Source organism: Simochromis diagramma, unplaced genomic scaffold (assembly GCF_900408965.1).
Source record: "Simochromis diagramma unplaced genomic scaffold, fSimDia1.1 OVJJ01000216.1, whole genome shotgun sequence".
Lineage (NCBI taxonomy): Eukaryota > Metazoa > Chordata > Actinopteri > Cichliformes > Cichlidae > Simochromis > Simochromis diagramma.
The window spans coordinates 9,517,609-9,536,346 of NW_024386883.1; the positions used below are offsets into that span (position 1 = coordinate 9,517,609).

An 18,738-nucleotide genomic window follows, 5' to 3' on the forward strand; every position below is an offset into this window, starting at 1 on the left:
TACTATACCTTTCTAATGTGACGTTGTTGTCCCTGGCTCTCTTTCTCTCTCTTTACCTGCTGCTCTGTTCCTGTGCTACTGCGAGTGTAACTACCGCCCCTCCCCCCTCTTCCCAGCGCAAAGCACAAGGCTCATATGCGGGGTGAAGTGGAAAAAAAGTGCGAGAGAGAGGGTGAGAGAAAGAAAAAAAAAAACCCACGGCTTGCGATAAGGATCCGGCACTAAGAGCCGTTTCGTTCGCGACCGACACATCACTAGTATAAAGTCCTCTGTCAAGGTGTACTGACGTGTCCTGGGACTAGTTCTGTTCTTCAAGTCAAATAACCTTGAAATTGTACATTAATTATTGCATTTTTTTAATGCAGAAAAATCCCACGATTATGTCTCATAAACTACATGTTTCTATAGTATGTCACACTTACATATTTCAGATCATTAAACTAATTTTAATATTAGGCAAAGATAACACAAGTAAATACAAAATTTTTACATTTTTTAATTAAAAATTAAAAATTAAATTTATGAAATCATGATTTAGCAGCGATTAACCATATTTTCTGGAAAGTTCAGATCAATTTCACTAGCCAAACCCAGGCCTGATTAGTGCCAGACCTGTTGAATCAAGAAAACACTTCATTTGAACCTGTTTGACAAAGTAAAGTCTGAAGTTTGATCTATAAAAGCAAACATCATGCCACCATCAAAATAAACTCAAGAACAGATGATAAACAAAATCACTGATATCTATCAGTCTGGAAAGGACTCAGAACAACATCTAAAGAACTGCAGACCTCACTTTCCTCATTTAAGGTCAGAGTTCATGATTCAACAATAAGAACTGGACAAAAATGGCCTCCATGGGACGATCTTCAAGACTGGCTGATGTGATCTGAAACGCATCAGCCAGTCCACCTCTGAATGACTCAAAAAAATCCCCCACACACATAAAAATCAATAAAAGAAAAAACAAAAGAATATTTTGCAGAGTCCTACTCAAAATCCAGCCTTAAATCAGACTGAGATGCTTTGGCATGACCTCAAACAGGCCATTCGTGTTCAAAAGCTCTCCAGTGTTGCTGCCAGTTATTAGGTCTAGAGAGCAATTCATTTTTTAATAGGGTCAAGTATGTTTATGTTTTTTTCTCTTAATAAATTAAATCATCACTTAAAAATTACATGTTTTTATTTACTCTGGTTATCTTTGTCTAGTATTAAAATGTATTTAATGACCTAAAACGTTAAGAAGGATTAAGAAAAAATGTAAAATAGAGATAAAGATAGATCAGTATCCGGCTTCAGACTTCAGAGACTCATCAGTTATTTCCCATCACGTAATCCGTAGCACACTCTCAAAACAGAAACAAAGGCAATGCAGTTAGCTCTTGGAAGGTTTTATTGTATCTTTATGTAAAATAAAAAGACAACAACAATACCTATGACACTTTGTACCCAAGCTTAAGTGATGGGGAAGTTGTATGTCAGATGTATTTTCTAGTCAAGTTACCGAGGGTTCAGGTACCTGAGGAGCACAGGGTAGGTGGTACCTATATGCTTCTGGTTGTAGTGGTGGCAAACAATCTCCATGTCGTACAAACTGAACTGGACTTTGACGCGTTCATTAGGCGAGGTGAGGAAACAGAGAGTGTAGAGGGCGAACTCGAACTCGGGACTGACTCCGATGAAGATGCTGCCCTTGGGCTTTATACCGTTCTTCCAGCTAAACTGTAGCGCCAGGATGTGTTTGTTCTCATCGGGCTGCGGTAGGGGCAAAATGAAAAAGCCGGTTAGGCAGGGAGAAATGAGTCAGATTGTTTGACAGATATTTGGTGACAGTGGAGAAAAGGCAGGAAAGAAACTACTGATAAATATACAGGGAAAAAGTAACCTGAATACATTTTTGAATATCTGTCTAAATAGTTAAAAGTAAAGTACCAGAGAAAAGAACTTCTTTGCCTGAGTTTAATTAAAGAAAGTCTTAAGAATAGTATACCTGGGGTGAATGTGCCGTGACACTGTAGCCTTTGTAATCAATATGGCCCAGCTTCTCTTGTAAGTATAGCTGGATCCAGTTGTGAAAACCAATAACAGTCCTCCCCCCTCTTGTCTCTCCAACAAACACGTGTTCAAAGCCCGAAGAGTCTGGCCTGAAGAGAGACAAAAAGGGCAATGTCAGAAGTTTACAGCCACTCATCATGGGCGTGAATGCCACAGTAGTTTTCCTTGACAATTGCAGATTCCAAGATTGCGAGTTTAAACGATCATACATATGTACAAGTTATTTGGATGTGTCTTTGCTTTGCTTTGCCAGGATCTGGAAGAAGACCCACTCAGATGAGATGAAATTGGTTATAATGTTCAGGAACAACCCAGGAACCACCAAGGCTCCAGACTGCCATGAACTGGAAACTGCTGGACCAGCAGTGTTGCTGTCCACAGTGAAGCCAGTTTTACATCAACATGGGCTGAGAGGTTACCGGCCAAAAAAGAAGCTGCTCCAAAATCGATGCCTTAAATTTGCAGCTGCCCACATGGACAAGCCAAATGCCTCCTAGAGATAAGTTTTATTCCATCCATCCATTTTGCTCAGCTTATCCAATTTAGTTTCTGTTTTAATCCTGAAAACCGTTTTGTTGTTTTTTTCTCTTCCATTTGACAGCACTGACGCTGAATGTATCTGCCACACAGAGCCAGTTTGTCAGCCTGTATTTACCATCGCGGTGCTGAATTCCACTGACGCAGATTCCACCCACCTGCTGGATCCTCTCCTCGCATAAAGTTCAAACCAGATCCTGTACAGCTGCTTCTTGAATTCTGTCTCATCCTCAGGCGAAAGGTGCTTCTTGACCAGGTATTTATGGGCTATCTAAAAAAATAGAAGAACTTATTACAAAATTCTTATAGCTCAGCTAGCAGGGTGGCTCGAGATGAAAGCGCTAGTTGGTCCGATCAGGACTTAAATATCTCAAATACCTTTAACCCACAGAGGATAAATCCTAATTATTTAGTGATCCCGTGAGTTTATCTCTTCCACCATTAGTAGGTGAAAATGGAACAAACCTCCACAGACAAATAAGTGCTACTAACATCCTTTTTTTTTTTTTGTTCCCGTCATAGAAAGCCATTGATAATATTTCTTCATCCTCTGTATTTAATAAGGACACTAACCTACGATGGCGAACATAGTCAAATGCCCCTCATAGGTACCTTCATGGTGGGAGTCTGAACGATGGAGTCCAGGAACTTGTGGTTCTCTGCCACTTCCTCAGGAGTTACAATTTCTGGCTTACCGGTGTCACTCTCATAGTTATCCAGCAGGGAGATAAAGGCTGCAAAGATCAACAGAGGCACATTTCAGTGGCACATTACGTCATTAAACAATGTTTAGGGCTGCTCAGTCCTATAAACATGGATGATAACAATACAGTGCCTGGTGCACTTACCTAAAAAAGTCTCTTTTTTGAAAATGTTCTCATCGACAAAGGTAAACAGTGGATATCCCGCCCCGTCATTGTTGTCATTGATGTTCATGCTGTCTCCAGCTTTTCCCTGAAACAGGAAGAACAATGCTTTTCATAAAATGCTCCTCATGTATGCTTCCAGTGATATCTTTTCCTTTACTCTTACTTATGCCTCCAAAATGTAAGTATTACTACTACGTGGTAAAAAATACAAACAAGTAGAAAGTTTGTCCAAATTAGGAAGACCTACAATAAAATTTTCCATAAATATCGACGGTTTCTATCACAAAGATCTAACCTTTACCTTTACAGTAGGTCTCTAAGTTTCCGGGCTTTGACTTTTTTACTGAGTAAAGCTCATTTAGAGCTAAAAACTTGAGCTCTATTTGCAGGAGAAGAACAGTGCCTGTTTTGAGGTGTAATGCAGACTGTCAGATATCGTCATAAGTTTGCAATATATACTATTATCTACAACAGGTGTCTGTGTGTGTCTGAGTGCGTGATGCACCTGAAGGGAGATCCTGTAGTCTTTTCCAGGCTTTAGTCTGTTGATATCATTGTCCCATAGCTCCTGCACCATGGCTGACAGCTCTCTGTCACTCTCAATCATGATATGACCGCTTGCAGATGTGCTGTGGATGCTCTCTCTTTCCAGTATGTGCTTCTGACAGGAGAGGAACAGTTACATGCATTAGCACGGGTACGCTAATGCATGTAGACATACAATAATGTATTTCTGCTCTTTTTGAACTTGTTTAAGTGACCCATCAGATTAAATATAATACTCACTTATGTGTAAAAAGCTTTTCAGAAATATTTAACTTTGAGGTGATGTGTGTGCAAACAGAGGTTATAAATCAGTTTATACAAATGGTTTTGGCTATTTGAGTATAGCATTTTAGCCCAACCATTTACATGGTTTTTTTTTAAAATAAAGAATGTATTTATTATATAAATAATTAGATATAATAAATAGCCATTTCCCACTGAGGAAAATGTCAACTTTATCATAAATAACTGGATATTTCAAGCTACTTAAATAAGCACTGTTAATCATTTCTGTGTCACTATAAGGTCCTTTTTATGGTTAGTGGTTTATTATCTTTTGTAACTGAGTTGATGTTCTTAACTTTAGTATTTTATTTTATTTATTTGTACATTTCAACGTTTTAGATAGATACATGAAAGTGATTCACAAGGCTGTCCTAAGTGACTCGGCACTGTAAAAACATAATAGCTTCAACTGCTTAATCTAGCTTAAACACTATTGCATTCAACAAACGTGGCTGACATAGATTCACACATTGCATCCCATCAGCCACCACATCAAAATCCACTGACCTTCTCCTCTGTCTGTCCTCCTGCTTTAATAAATCAAATCAATGATTTGAGGGTTAGTGAAGTATCTCAGTGCTGGTCAGGTGCTGCTCGTGCTGGTTGCCGTGCAGGTGTGTTTAGAGGCATAGTAATAGTCCAGCCATGTAGTCAATCAGTGTGTATGGAGAAAGGCAGGCATGGGCTGGGGGAGCGAACAGAGACCACGAGGCAGGGGATGGGACAGGACAGGAGAGAGGGGCCGTTTTAAAGGGTTATCCCCTGTCAGCAACTCTGACCAAAGGGATCACACTATGTTGTCGTCTCTTTTCAGTCTCACACTAAAACGTGGGGTCTTTGTTTCTTTAGAATTTCATTGTTTCTCTGTCTGTCACAGCATAACCTCTGAATTACAGGGTAAATATGGGTCATATTTCAGGTAATAAGATTTTGTTAATGGTTAAAGTTCACTTAAACATCTACATAGAACCAAGGTCTTGTACGAAACACGATTGGGGGTTTTTTTGTTGGGTTTTTTTTACAAGTCATTGACCTCACCATTTCAGATTAAAAGCTTGATTAAAGCATTTTAAAACAAGATTTTAAAGTCTTCAACAAATTAAATTTAAGGAGGAGCTAATACAACTTTTTACATTTATAATAATTTTATTTATTAAAAAAAATCCCGAAAATATTTATATATAATGTGGCCTTCGTGGAATTAGAATAGAAGAGTTTTATTTTGTGTTATCTTTTTGTAATATACAATTTCTTGTAGCCGTCTGAGTGTTTTAATTTTCAGAAAAATACAATCTCAGGCTTCTTTCTTTTTTTAACCTTGTTTCTACTACTGAAAAAATGTCTGGCAGAATTAAGTCTAAGAGATGAGCAAAATTAGCTTATGTCTAAATCTCAAAATTGCCATTTTGAAAGTTTAAGTTGCTTCTAAAGAAGCTAAAATTTTAAGATCCCTAATTCAAATTTTTAAGTCATTAAGCTGAAACTATCTAACCAGATTCTTACTCTGGATGGCATTACCTTGGCCTCCAGTAACACTGTGAGGAACCTTGGAGTCATTTTTGACCAGGATATGTCCTTCAATGTACATATTTGGTATCAACTATCTTAATTGCCCCTTGGGGATAAATACAGTTTTTGTGGCTTGACTTTGACTTGACTTGATATTAAACAAATATGTAAGACTGCTTTCTTCCATTTGCGCAATATCTCTAAAATTAGAAATATCCTGTCTCAGAGTGATGCTGAAAAACTAGTTCATGCATTCATTACTTCCAGGCTGGACTACTGTAATTCATTATTATCAGGAAGTCCTAAAAACTCCCTGAAAAGCCTTCAGTTAATCCAAAATGCTGCAGCAAGAGTCCTGACAGGGACTAGAAAGAGAGAGCAGATTTCTCCTGTATTGGCTTCTCTTCATTGGCTCCCTGTTAAATTCAGAATTGAATCCTGTTCCTCACATACACATCTTGAACAATCAGTCTCCATCTTATCTTAATGATCTTATAGTAGCATATCACCATTAGTGCACTTCACTCTCACAATGCAGGCTTACTTGTTGTTCCCAGAGTATTTAAAAGTAGAATGGGAGGCAGAGCCTTCAGTTTACAGGCCCCTCTTCTATGGAACCAGCTTCTAGCTTGGATTGGGGAGACAGACACTATCTCTACTTTCAAGATTAGGCTTAAAACTTTCCTTTTTGCTAAAGCATATAGTTAGGGCTGGATCAGGTGACTCTGAATCCTTCCTTAGTTACACTGCAATAGGTTTAGGCTGCTGGGGGGTTTCCATGATGCACTGAGTGTTTCTTCTTCAGTCACCTTTCTCACTCACTATATGTTAATACACCTCTCTACTAGGGGTGCAACGATACTCGTATCGATATTGAACCGTTCGATACAGTGCTTTCGGTTCGGTACGCATATGTATCGAACAATACAAAATTTGTAATTTATTTTATCAACTTTCCTTCTGACAATGCTGTCTGTGTTGAGCGCTCAGTGAATCTGCGTTCGACTACTCCGCCTAGGCTGCACTGTTGAGCGCAGATCCACTGAGCGTTCAACACAGACAGCATCGTCAGAAGGAAGAGCACAGGGCAAGCTAGCAAGACAGAAGTTAAGCTCTCCTTACAACATGGCAAATTGAACCTCCCCCACCCTCATTCAGATCTGGCGTTTGGAATTATTTTGGTTTTCATGTGACATATGACCCTGAAGGTAAGCGCGTCATGGATTAAAGTAAAACAGTATGTTGGATGTGCCACGCAATGCTCAATTACATGGGTGGGAACTAGTGTGTTAGCGCAGTTAGCTCATTAACATGTTGGCCGTCTAGCCCCATGCATGGGGCGATCAGGGGTAGCTCGTTAACGGAGATTTGCCGTGTTGTGGCGTTAACGTCATTTCAACGAGATTAACGCTGACAGCACTAGTGGGAACACAACGAATATGACTGCACATTTACTTCGACATCATCCTAGTGCAAAGACAAGTGGAAGCAGACAAAAACAACAAGCATGCATGCTACAAACTTTACCCGAGTCATTTAGACAGCCGTTAGCACATGATTCTCCTTATGGGGACCTGATATGTTTAATATTGTGGCGAGCTCAGACAAGGAGGAGACGGAGGTGTCGTTTGGTCTTGCTTCCCGTGAGCTAGCCAGGGAGCACAGCCGTTTATTGACATCTGCAGAAGAACACTGCCACTAGCTAACTGCTCAGCACGGCAACCGCACAGCAACAACAACAACAACACACAGGGCGCCCTCTGATCCCGGAAGGACACACGTCGCAGCGAGAAGGCGTCACCCGTCATTATGGCAACATAAACAAAACATAACTGTACAAACAGAACCCCGAACAACCCTGACCCGCTACATAGCCCCCACCTAAGGGGTCAGTCGTCCCCGACGACCCCATTGCCCCACACAAAGTCCTGCAAATGTCCAGGTGCCTTCTTTTGGCGCACCGGCCGGTCACGACCGGCGGGGGAAAAGTCAGAACATGGGGTGCCACCATCATCCCACTTCTGACACCAATGTGGCGAGCTCAGACAAGGAGGAGACGGAGGTGTCGTTTGGTCTTGCTTCCCGTGAGCTAGCCAGGGAGCACAGCCGTTTATTGACATCTGCAGAAGAACACTGTCGCTAGCTAACTGCTCAGCGCGGCAACCGCACAGCAACAACAACAACAACACACAGGGCGCCCTCTGACCCCGGAAGGACACCGTCGCAGCGAGAGGGCGTCACCCGTCACTATGGCAACATAAACAAAACATAACTGTGCAAACAGAACCCCGAACATCCCTGACCCGCTACAATATGCTGCTGAGAATATAGCCCAGAAGAAGCGTATAGTATAGCTTTTATTTTGGAAAGAGCCATTTCTCTGTAATAAACTCTCTTTTCCAAAGATGAGTGATTCCTCAATCAGATACAGGGCTTGCAAAATCGCCTGCCCGACGTCCCGGGGCTAGCGATTTTTCCAGTCGGGCTACCAAAATCTATCTCTGCCCTGCCCGTCGGGCTATTGTAGGAAGGAAAAATATATGTCAATGCTTTTGCATTCTTTCGGAAATGTAGCTGGGTAATTATGTCATTGGCATCGGTGAGCCACTGTCAATATGTGACATATTGAAATCGCGTTTGAATTTGTGCTTGTTTTTTGCTTTCACTTTGCAATCGCGAGAACTGTGTATAGAGAGGACAGCACTGACTGGTGAGTGATGATAATTTGCGCACCAATTCCTCTGACATCGTCTTATCAATCGTTAGCTTACTATGCAAACATGACAAGTGAAATCTCCCGCAGCAAGCATAAACATATGAGAGGTTGATCGCGCAGAGAATTGCTGACCGTTATGTGTGTGTAAAAGCAGTAGGATATATATTTTAGTTCTGCTGAGCCAAATAAGACAGGTCAGGGTGAAGAAGTGACAGCCAAAGAAAAGCTTACCACAAAACAGAAAAGTTATGACAAATCAGACTATAAGGCAAAAAGAAAGTGCAGCTTTATGGTTTCATGGACAAAAGAATTTCTGTGGCTGCAATATGACGAGCTATATAACCGGGGCTGCACATAAGTGGTCCGCAGGTGCGCATTCGCTGTCAAAAAAAAAAAAAAAACCGCGCACAAGATATGAAGTTGCAACGCGTGTTTGCATACATAAGATTTTCTGGAGGAGGACAGACATTTGTTTAAAACTCTTAAAGATGTCGAAGAAGCTCCTTTAAGCAATTACTTTGGTGTTCCTCCACCTCCAAAGGAATGTCAGAAGGAGTCCGAACCACAAAAGAAGCACGTATTCTCGGAAAAGTGGTTGCAGGAGGTGAGCTGGCTTCAAACATATGATGAACGCACATAGATGTGGTGCGGAATGTGCCGTGAAAATCCCACTCTAGCGGACAAAAACAGTGCTTTTTATATGGACGCAAACGCGCGTTGCAACTTCTTATCTGGTGCGCGTCTTTTATTTTGACAGCGAATGCGCACATGCGGACCACTTATGTGCACCCGTGTAAATAACATAATGTTCTGCCGGGTGTGTTGTTGGTTTTCTCTCGATTTCTGAGTCGACAAGCGCCTTTGTTACTGGGACCAGTCATTTTAAGAAAGGCCCCCATTAGAAGCCATGAGAAATGCAAGAAATGCATTATTGCTCAGTCTGCAATATCTTTCCCAGAACAAACACCAATTGCAAATAACATACTAAAAATAAACCTGAAAAATCTGTTTAGAACAGCGTACTATGTTGCAAAGAGTGAACTACCCCTGGCAAAATTTAGCAGTCTTTGCAAACTTCAAAAAGCAAATGGCCTAGATCTTGGTTCCACTTGCCTCTTACCCGTGACTTCAGTGGAAATTTCAAATTCAGGATCTGACACAGACTGATTCATGTCCTACACAGTTCTTACAAGTTCATAGAAATTTCTGTTCAATTAGAACCAAGTATTTGAGTTGATGATTGTAATTTTTATACAATGTTTTTCAACAATTTTTTGATTAATGTTTTGTTTCCTTTACAATATTATACATTAAAGTATAATATTGTAAAGGAAACAAAACAGGAAACAAAACATCAATCAAAAAATTGCTCTCTTTTTTATTCGGGCTACTTACATTTATTTTGGGCTACCAAAAACTGAAGAGTCCCTGCCCGAAGGGCTACCAGGGATTTTGAAATTTTGAGAGCCCTGAGATATATTTATTTTTTTAATTACTTTTGTTTCAGCAACATTAAATTTAAAAACTGTACTTTTGAGTTAAAATATATATTTATAATTTTAATAAATGACAAATTAAAAAGGCATGAACATTTTGTGTATCGTTGCACCCCTACTCTCTACATTGAATTATATTTGTTATTAATCTCTGTCTCTCTTCCACAGCATGTCTTTTATCCTGTCTTCCTTCTCTCACCCCAACCGGTCGCAGCAGATGGCCGCCCCTCCCTGAGCCTGGTTCTGCCGGAGGTTTCTTCCTGTTAAAAGGGAGTTTTTCCTTCCCACTGTCGCCAAAGTGCTTGCTCAGAGGGGGTCATATGATTGTTGGGTTTTTCTCTGTACGTATTATTGTAGGGTCTACCTTACAATTTAAAGCGCCTTGAGGGGACTGTTTGTTGTGATTTGTCGCTGTATAAATAAAATTGAATTGAAAGTTTAGTTTTAACCATTACTGAGCATTATTAGCAGCATAACCAGCATTATTTTGTGTCTCCCATTTTTAGGTGTCTTTTATATGATAAAAGCATAGATATGTTTTCATAGCATCTGTTTTGTAGAAACTACAAATAGATTTAGTTTAGCAAAATTTGATTTCACTTTGCTAATCATCTCCTAACCAAGCTAGCTTAACCCTTTTACAAGCTTAGCAACCAACCAAAGCTGCTTACATGTATGTAACATTAGTAGTGAGATTTTTATTAATTTAATTCATATGCATGAATATGACGATTTATTAACTACTATCAGTGAATATTTATATTGTAACATTTTATGTCCTCTGACATTAAACATGACATCATCTGATCATTTTAAAAAACCTATATAAAATGATTATTTATTGTTAGTTTCTTTGGAGCCTTGGCACAAGTGTAAGAAAGTAAACTTTTTTTCTTTCAAGGAAAGTTATTTAATCAGTTCACTTTTTTTTTTTTTTTTAAACACAATTCAGTACCAGTGTGACATGTTTCCATTCAGGTGTTCAATCTGTGGGCCTTTGCTTATGTGACCTTAGTCAATCTAGAGCAAGTGTGGGCAATACTTTCTTTCCAAAGAGCTGCTTTAACCTAACCACTTCATTGTAAGAGTGTAGACTTTTACCACTCATCTGTACCAGAAACCTGAATTGTGTAATGCACGTGCAAAAGAAGTTTTTTTCGGACCTCTGCAGAAACAAGAAAAATATATACCTTACATTTAAATATGACACTGCTGGTCATGTGAAATCTCACATTCATTTTGTTGTAACCGTGTAAGAGAAAAAGATTCCGTTGAAATAATAGCGATGATTTTTTTTAAAAAAAAACTGAAGCCAACGCAGTCAAAAGAGGGGTCACACCAAGACTTTCAATAAAACTTACCACTGTGGAAACAGCCCTCAGCCCTGACCTCAGTAAGCAGTGGACGGATGAGCTTGTGCGCTCCGTATCTTATTTCAGGTCATACTGAATAAAACATCAAGTTCATTTTGTAAATTGTTTTCAGGAACCTAAAGAAGTCCAGCGGCTTTCAAGCACAAGACTGTCAGAAAGCAGGACTAAGTCAGTAGCCAACAAACATGCAGTTTCATGGGTACATCAGGTTTCAAAAGACAGAGACTGTGTCAAAAATTCATCCTGAGGCTTCAATATAGGACTTCACAAACCTGAGTAATGTCACAGTACTTTCGTCCATCTGTTATACTGTATATGCACTTTGCCCACAGTAATGATGGCTCATAACATGTGGGCAAAGTGATACACTGCAAGACAGTCATGACACTTACATTATGTTTAGTGCATCAGGAAGTTTTCACTAAATTACTGACAACAGAGGCAAGCATTTCAAATATTAATAACCCGTTAAACTGTTTACACTGTGCTGTTTTCAGTATTACTCTTAAGGTCAGCGTTCAAACCTCAACCTACAGTTGTGTCTATTCATGTGCAGTTTTATGCTGGCACCAAGACATGAAATGAAACAGACAAAATGTTAAGTAAGAATTTTTACTTTGAGGAACAGTTAATTGCAATGCAAATCCACATGCTTCTGCAGGTAGGACACATGCTTTGCAGGACAGACCAAATCATTCAGTGCTGAAAAAGAACAGATTTGCTGCAGGGTTCAATTCAGAACAGAACTGCTTGCATTAGAAATTTGCCCTTTCACTCTAATGTAAATGAAGTAATACAATACAAACTAATTTTTGTATCTGTGAATATAATTAAACTATTTGGCCTCACTTTGACACTAATTAGTGGCAACATTAAGGAGTAGATCTATTCGATTATATCATTTCTCACACCAATCCCTGAATGAAATTAAAGCAACACATACCCTAATGAGCAATCGTTAAACCATTGATTCTCAAAAGTATCTAAGCCACTTTCCTCTATTATTTAGTTCTGTACAGAAATATAATAAAACCAAAACCAATACCAATTTCCAATGAAATAAATTTTAACCTGCTTTGACTTTGTGCAATGACTCAGCTAAACTTGTTTATGAAAGACTACGGAGTAGGCTCTGTAAATAGCACCCTGTGTCTTTGGGAGGCAAGGGGGTTTTCCCATAATGCCTAGAACTAAAACAAAGCACAACTTCCAGTTTTGAAATTATGTGTGAGTAACACATCTCTGGGTTTGTCTCCATTTCTTTAAAGCTTTATCTTAATTGTATTTGTTATATCACGAAATTTAAAAAAACAAAGGTTTTCATGCCATACCTTTGATAAATGAAAAATCAGATTAGATTGTTAATGTGACGTGAATAATGACAAAGTGGGACAAAGACGGTTCCAGTTTTCCTCTTAACACTGGAAAGGCAGAAAAAGCACCTGAAATTGAGCAAACTGAGCTTAACTAGTGGTTCCATTATCAGTTCCTAAACTTTATAAACCTGCAGGACAGGAAGTGCATGTCTACTCGAAAAGAGAAAATCTAGACGTGTACAACCAATATAATGTTGACCTGTATAAGTCTGAAATTCAAACAGCATTTCCAATGATTTAGCCCAGTGACCCAGTCAGGTGCAGAAAACTGTGCTGCCAATCAATAACCACATATCTAAGTACCCATTATTGATGTACAAACCAAAACAGCAATTTTAATGTTACCATTAGTCAAAGTTATGACAGCTGTCTCTTTCCCTAATTCTTTATATCGCAATACATGACATGTCAGGTTTACTGAAAAAAAGATGTTGTCATCCAAGATCCCTGACCCGCTTGGAAGAATAAAACAAAAAAACAAAGACATAATAGTGACATGATAGGGTTATGGTGGCTGTAGTTGCACTGTTTGGCCAATGCAGGCATATTGAAGTCACAGATGAAGTGGTGGCTATGTGAGAGATAAAGTGCGTTCAAATTGAGCATACAGCAGTGAAGCACTGCACAGTGTCAGTCCTCCTCATCACTCCAGAAGGCATCATCATCTTCATCAGGATCCACACCGAGAAAAAGCCTGCAACAAGAAAGAAAAGATGCATTCACAAACAATACGTAATGTAAATATAATATCAATAAGCCTAACTTGGGGGAGGGGATTAAAAAAAGAAGAAAAAAAAAAATCTCTTACTGGTTGTAACAAGGTGAATGTGGGTTGTTAAAGTGACTGTATGGGTTGACTTTGCTGAGGACGCCCAGGCACAGCCAACAGAAGTACTGCTTACAAGAGGTGCAGGTCATCTTGTTACAGCCATCAACTTTCTGAAGAGACACAGAAACGATACATTAGCTACAACTGGGATAATCTGGAAGCGAATGCAAGATTTTTCACAGACAGAACAGAAAAAAATAATGACATATGACGCCTCAGTCACTGGCCTAAAGATCACTAGGCAACCCCTTGGCAACCTGGTTAGATAGTGGTTTCCAGGTAATAAAAAAAGTTGCTCTGCGATTGCCTTGGCTGCTGGCAGATTGCCAGAGTCTCTCGTCAAGGATTTCATAGACTTCAATGAAAGCTCTTAACAACTACTCACCGGGCATTAACGAAAATAAACATGTGACACAAACGCAGACAATGATTCCAGGAGTAAACATTTCCCCCTAGCAAACATGAGTTGCTAGGATGTCTCTAGGCCAGTACGTTTTAAGGAGCAATTTTTGACTGGTGGCTGCAGTTTATTTTGGAGACCGTCTGATGACAATAAACATTCAATTTCACAAAAATCTGAACCATGATGCTCAAGTCAAAGCCAGTTCTACTTCACTGTTAACAACAGGGAAAGCCCAACCTGTATATTGGTTCCACAGCGCGGGCAGCATTTGCAGTTCTCACTGAGCCAGTCTCTGCTAAAGGACTCCTCAACTGCTTTCTGGATCACCCTTTTCCCATAGCGTTGCTCCATGAACTTTTGCCCCGAAGCAGTAGCAGACAGGTACTCGTCTCTCAGGTTACGCAGTTCCTCTGTAGGGAAAAAAACAAAACAAAACACTGGTTTGAACATGAAGATGTGTTGATGGCATGTCTTTAAACAAAGAAATCTTCACACCAATGTACAGAATCTGGTGGACAAAGACAACATTTTGATATTGGAGACTTTCTGGTTTCTACTACAAAATTTGTAGGTCGAGTTAACTGACCAATCAGATTTGCTTCTAAAGAAAACTATTAAAGTTTCAGTGGCATTACCTGCACGAATTTTACAGTGGGAGACACCGTGATACCCGAGCTTGCACAGTGTGCAAAAAGCATACTGGCATGCTGAGCAAATCCCCATGGTTGTGTCTGGCTCCATCATTACAGCGGTAGCACAAGACTGACGGGGACAGTAGACCACATCAGCCATAAGGTCCAAACTGGACTGAAGGAGCAAACGGTCATATCTGGCAAACAGCTCCTCGTCCACGAGCTGTTTCACCTGAAACATAAAGGCAGACAGGAAAGGAAAGCAGGGTAGGCGCTGACGGTAGGGTGAGTTGGACTTTAATTGAACTGACTCATAAATCACAAATACCTGTGACGGTGTGGCTAAAGAGGTACATTTGGGCTCCGGGCAGTTAAGGCACTGAACATTGCCATCCCTTATTTGGATCTGGAAGTATTCAGTCATGCAGGCCTTGCAGTATACATGTTGGCACTCCTTAAAGCAGAGACAGTTTGAGCCCAGCTTCTCTACAAAGCAGATTCCACAGCAGAACACTCTGCTGTCGAACACCCTCTGCCGCTGCGCCTCGTCAAAGTCTAGGAGCTGAGGTAGAAGGTCGGCACGTGGGTCCATCAAAAGGACAGTCCTCGGGTCCAGCTGAGAAGACGATGAAATCTTCTGTTCAGACTTGGAATTCATCAATTCTTTTTTCTTTTCTTCTGCTTTTTCAGGATGGCCCCCAAACTGCACCATAGCTAGGACAAAAAAGCAAAAGACAAATTTACACCATTTATAAACATAAAATGCAATCTGTACATATGAATTACAAACAGAAAAAAATGCCTGAGATGTGAACAATGTGTACAAGTGTGTGTACCAATGCACATGACAGGGAAACAATTAATAGCTTTCAACCTTCCATCTTTCCCGTTCAACTTTCAGGGGAAAAAAGTGGATACCACCAATGAGATGTTAGGGAGCCATCAGCAAAACAATGAGAAAACTGAGATCCTCACACCCAGGATGCCTACGTGTGCATCAAGTATTCTGTAACTGAGAAGCATCCAAAATGTTCATTTTAGGCTCAGTGCAGCTAAAGCACTGACAGTGTCCATGTTATGCTATTTTGGAATGTGGATAATTTCAACTAACGGCTAAGAAGACATGGCGAGGTTAAATAACATTAACAAATCTAATGTTTTGAGTCAGTTTGTCCCAGTGTGCATAGTGTGTGGTGTGAAGTATCTATGCTCTAATTTTCACTGCACGGTCGGGTTTTCTTCACTCATTACCTGCCTTACTTCCTCCCCTTATGATTTCAAGAGGTGACTGGATACCCAGAAAGCCCAGAGCCTCTTCTTTGAGGAACTGGATCCATGTGAAAAGAATCACACAGCCCTGATTCTCCTCCCACAGCTCATCCAGTCGTCGGCATAGAGAGCTCATCTGAGGTGACATTGAGAAAGGTTTTGATATTTACGATGTACTGTTGACTCACAATTTGAATATCCCAACATGTCCAGTACTTCTTGTGGCACAATAAAGGATTATCTGAGTTGTTATGAGTCCGTACCTGTGCTCTGGTCATCCATTTACAGCTAAGAGTGAAGAGCGGTGGGGATGTAGAGGGATAGTCTGCAGGAATCTCAAAGTTGACCACCAAAGGAGGTAGGAAGGAGACATTATATTCAGTTTTATTCTCTCCTGTGATAGACAGAAGAGACTTCATTACATTTCTTATTAGTGCATGATTAGGAGGGAATAACTGAATTAACCCTCTGCACCCCATATTAGCTGTGGATGGCCAAACTCGCATACGATATGAAAAGGTAATCATATTTATATAAGGGAAAGTTGAATTTTTAGGACACTTGAGTCCAACATGTTGTTGTTTAGCGAGCTTGTTGTCAGCTACATGGAGACCGGGGAGGATTGCATGTCTAACCTGCTGACACTAACTGTGACAATATCGGTAATAAATAAGTATGTTTATGCAAGTTTTCTTATGTTAAAGTCCTGACTTCAGCACAGATGAGGCTTGAGGTGAGGAGGGGGATGAGATGGAGGGAGGAAGGAGAGAGTAATGCTGTAGGACGCAAACGAAAAGATGAAAATATCAATGTAAACATCTTAAATGGCCACATGCAGTTTGAAAAAGCTATCTCTAATCTTTGAATAAAACAAACTAATAATTACTTAAGCTTTAATCATGTTTATCACCATATACCCATTGCCATTTCTTTCAGGAATCTGGAAGATCTTAATAAAATTATATTAAGGTACAGAGGGTTAGGGTTAGCCCATCTTCTCCAACGCATCCTGAAAAGCGCTTTATTATTATGAAACCTGTCAGATTTTTCCCCACAGCTTGCTTTTCTTTCTTTGCAAAGCCTACCGGACAGTTGTACCTTTGACTACCACTTTGAAATCTGGAGGGAGCTCCAGACAGAGCTGGATCTCTCCCCCCTGTGCAGACTCTGCCCGGTGAAATTCCTCTTCATCGTAGATACTTGCTAAAGCAAGCAGCTCATCCTCCTGGGCTTCCTTGTCCTCAGACATTTACATTCCTGCATTAACGGTGTGTGACAAACATTTATTATTAGAAATATCATGACAAATCCTGACAAACCGCTAGCACACGTTAATACTGACAGAAAGCTAAAAACAAAAGCAGCAACTTGCATTTTGTCCTCAGAAACATAACGTTTTCCTGCATTCACAATTTGCAGCGGTTAACCGTGGTTTCCCCGGGACTCTTTTTATATAACAATGACTAATCACCTGAGAGCAAAGTACAGTTTCCTGTGATATAACGTCAGCTTACCGTAGCTAACGTCATGCTACAGTGTGGCCCAAAAGTTAGCAAGCTAGCTAGAAAAAGTTTACTTATCTATGTCAGACGTATTCCTAACTCCATCCTAATTTAACAGCAAGTAAATCTGAACCGTGAGTCAGCTTCAAACTAGAGGACAGCTCCGTAACTACCAAAGTAACTAGGGGAAACCCATCCAGGCTAGCTTGTTGTGCTAGCTCAAACAGTGGCTTCTTGGGGATCTCGGCCGTCCTCTAACTTTTCTTCTGTAGCAGCAACACAGCACTTTAGCTCGTCTACGCAACTAAGAACCCCTGCATAAGATCCCTAAGCCTCTAAGTACTAATTAACTATGGAAAAGTCAATGTTTCTTACCTTGTGCGGCCAAAGCACTAATGACTCCTGCCCTGACTTCTTTCTGTCATGGCGCGTCACCTTCAGGCTTGTGAGTGTATGACATCTTTACTTGCAATTTTGTTACGCTAAGAAGCAGCGACCTCATGGTATTTAAATAAATATTGTACCTCTGTAAGACTGTACGAATCTTAGTAAACATACACCACTTCATTAGGTACACCTGTTCATTTACTTGCTGATACTAATATCTAATCAACCAATCACGTGGAAATGCAGTGCTTTTAGCCATATAGACATGATCAAGATGACCTGCTGAAGTTCAAACTGAGCATCATAATGGGGAAGAAAGGTGATTTAAAATATTCCCAGTACGAGTATTTCAGAAACTGTTGTTCTGCTGGGATTTTCCTACAAAGCCATGTCTTGGGTTTATAGAGAAAGGTCTGAACAAGTAAAAAAAATATCCAATGAACAGCAGTTCTCTGTAAGAAAATGCCTTGTTAACACTAGAGGTCAAAGGAGAATGTCCAGACAGCCTAAATTTGGTGTAAAAAATATGAAAGCATGGATCCATCCTGCCTCGTATTAATGTTTTAGCCTGCTGGTGGTATAATGGTGTAGTAAGCGCATGGCCCACTAGAGGACGCCAGGCCCTCCTCACAAAGCATGTTTTTGACTGTATCAGTGGACTGCTGGAGGTCACTTTGAAGGGCTCTGGCATTGCTCATCCTGTTCTTCCTTGCTCAACGGAGCGGATACCGGTCCTGTTGATTGGTTAAGAATGGCCTTCTGTTCTAGGATATACAGCAAACCTGGCAGTGACAACTGATGTGCCATCCTGGTAGAGTTGGACTACCTCGGCCACTTCTACAGGGTCGGTCAAAAGCTAGCAGCCCTCTCCTATTTAACTGACCATATCAATATTCAAGAAGTTTAAATGGCTTGAGGTTATATTCTGCTTAAAAAGTGTTTAATTTTTTGGAG

The 18,738-nt window shown here is 40.2% G+C and overlaps 2 protein-coding genes across 5 annotated transcripts; both read right to left on the reverse strand.

Annotated features, from left to right (window-relative positions):
- Window positions 1-702: 702 nt before the first annotated feature.
- Window positions 703-5,491, reverse strand: endou2 (endonuclease, polyU-specific 2). Its single transcript, XM_040032174.1, has 6 exons — window positions 3,967-5,491; window positions 3,441-3,546; window positions 3,205-3,326; window positions 2,751-2,863; window positions 1,991-2,144; window positions 703-1,755 (listed from the first exon to the last, which is right to left on the reverse strand). Exons 1-6 carry the CDS (start codon window positions 4,066-4,068, stop codon window positions 1,501-1,503), a joined length of 852 nt encoding a protein of 283 aa, XP_039888108.1. The 5' UTR covers window positions 4,069-5,491; the 3' UTR covers window positions 703-1,500.
- A 6,488-nt stretch (window positions 5,492-11,979) lies between these two features.
- Window positions 11,980-17,902, reverse strand: rnf14 (ring finger protein 14). Of its 4 annotated transcripts, none has more exons than XM_040032182.1 (9): window positions 17,773-17,902; window positions 16,994-17,152; window positions 16,159-16,220; window positions 15,878-16,031; window positions 14,955-15,340; window positions 14,630-14,858; window positions 14,232-14,404; window positions 13,571-13,701; window positions 11,980-13,456 (listed from the first exon to the last, which is right to left on the reverse strand). In XM_040032182.1, exons 2-9 carry the CDS (start codon window positions 17,142-17,144, stop codon window positions 13,393-13,395), a joined length of 1,350 nt encoding a protein of 449 aa, XP_039888116.1. In that variant the 5' UTR covers window positions 17,145-17,152; window positions 17,773-17,902; the 3' UTR covers window positions 11,980-13,392. The 4 variants fall into 4 exon arrangements, with proteins under 4 accessions (XP_039888116.1, XP_039888113.1, XP_039888115.1 ...); XM_040032179.1 differs by having other exon boundaries at window positions 16,159-16,289; XM_040032181.1 differs by lacking the exon at window positions 17,773-17,902 and adding an exon at window positions 17,410-17,766 and having other exon boundaries at window positions 16,159-16,289.
- Window positions 17,903-18,738: the final 836 nt, after the last annotated feature.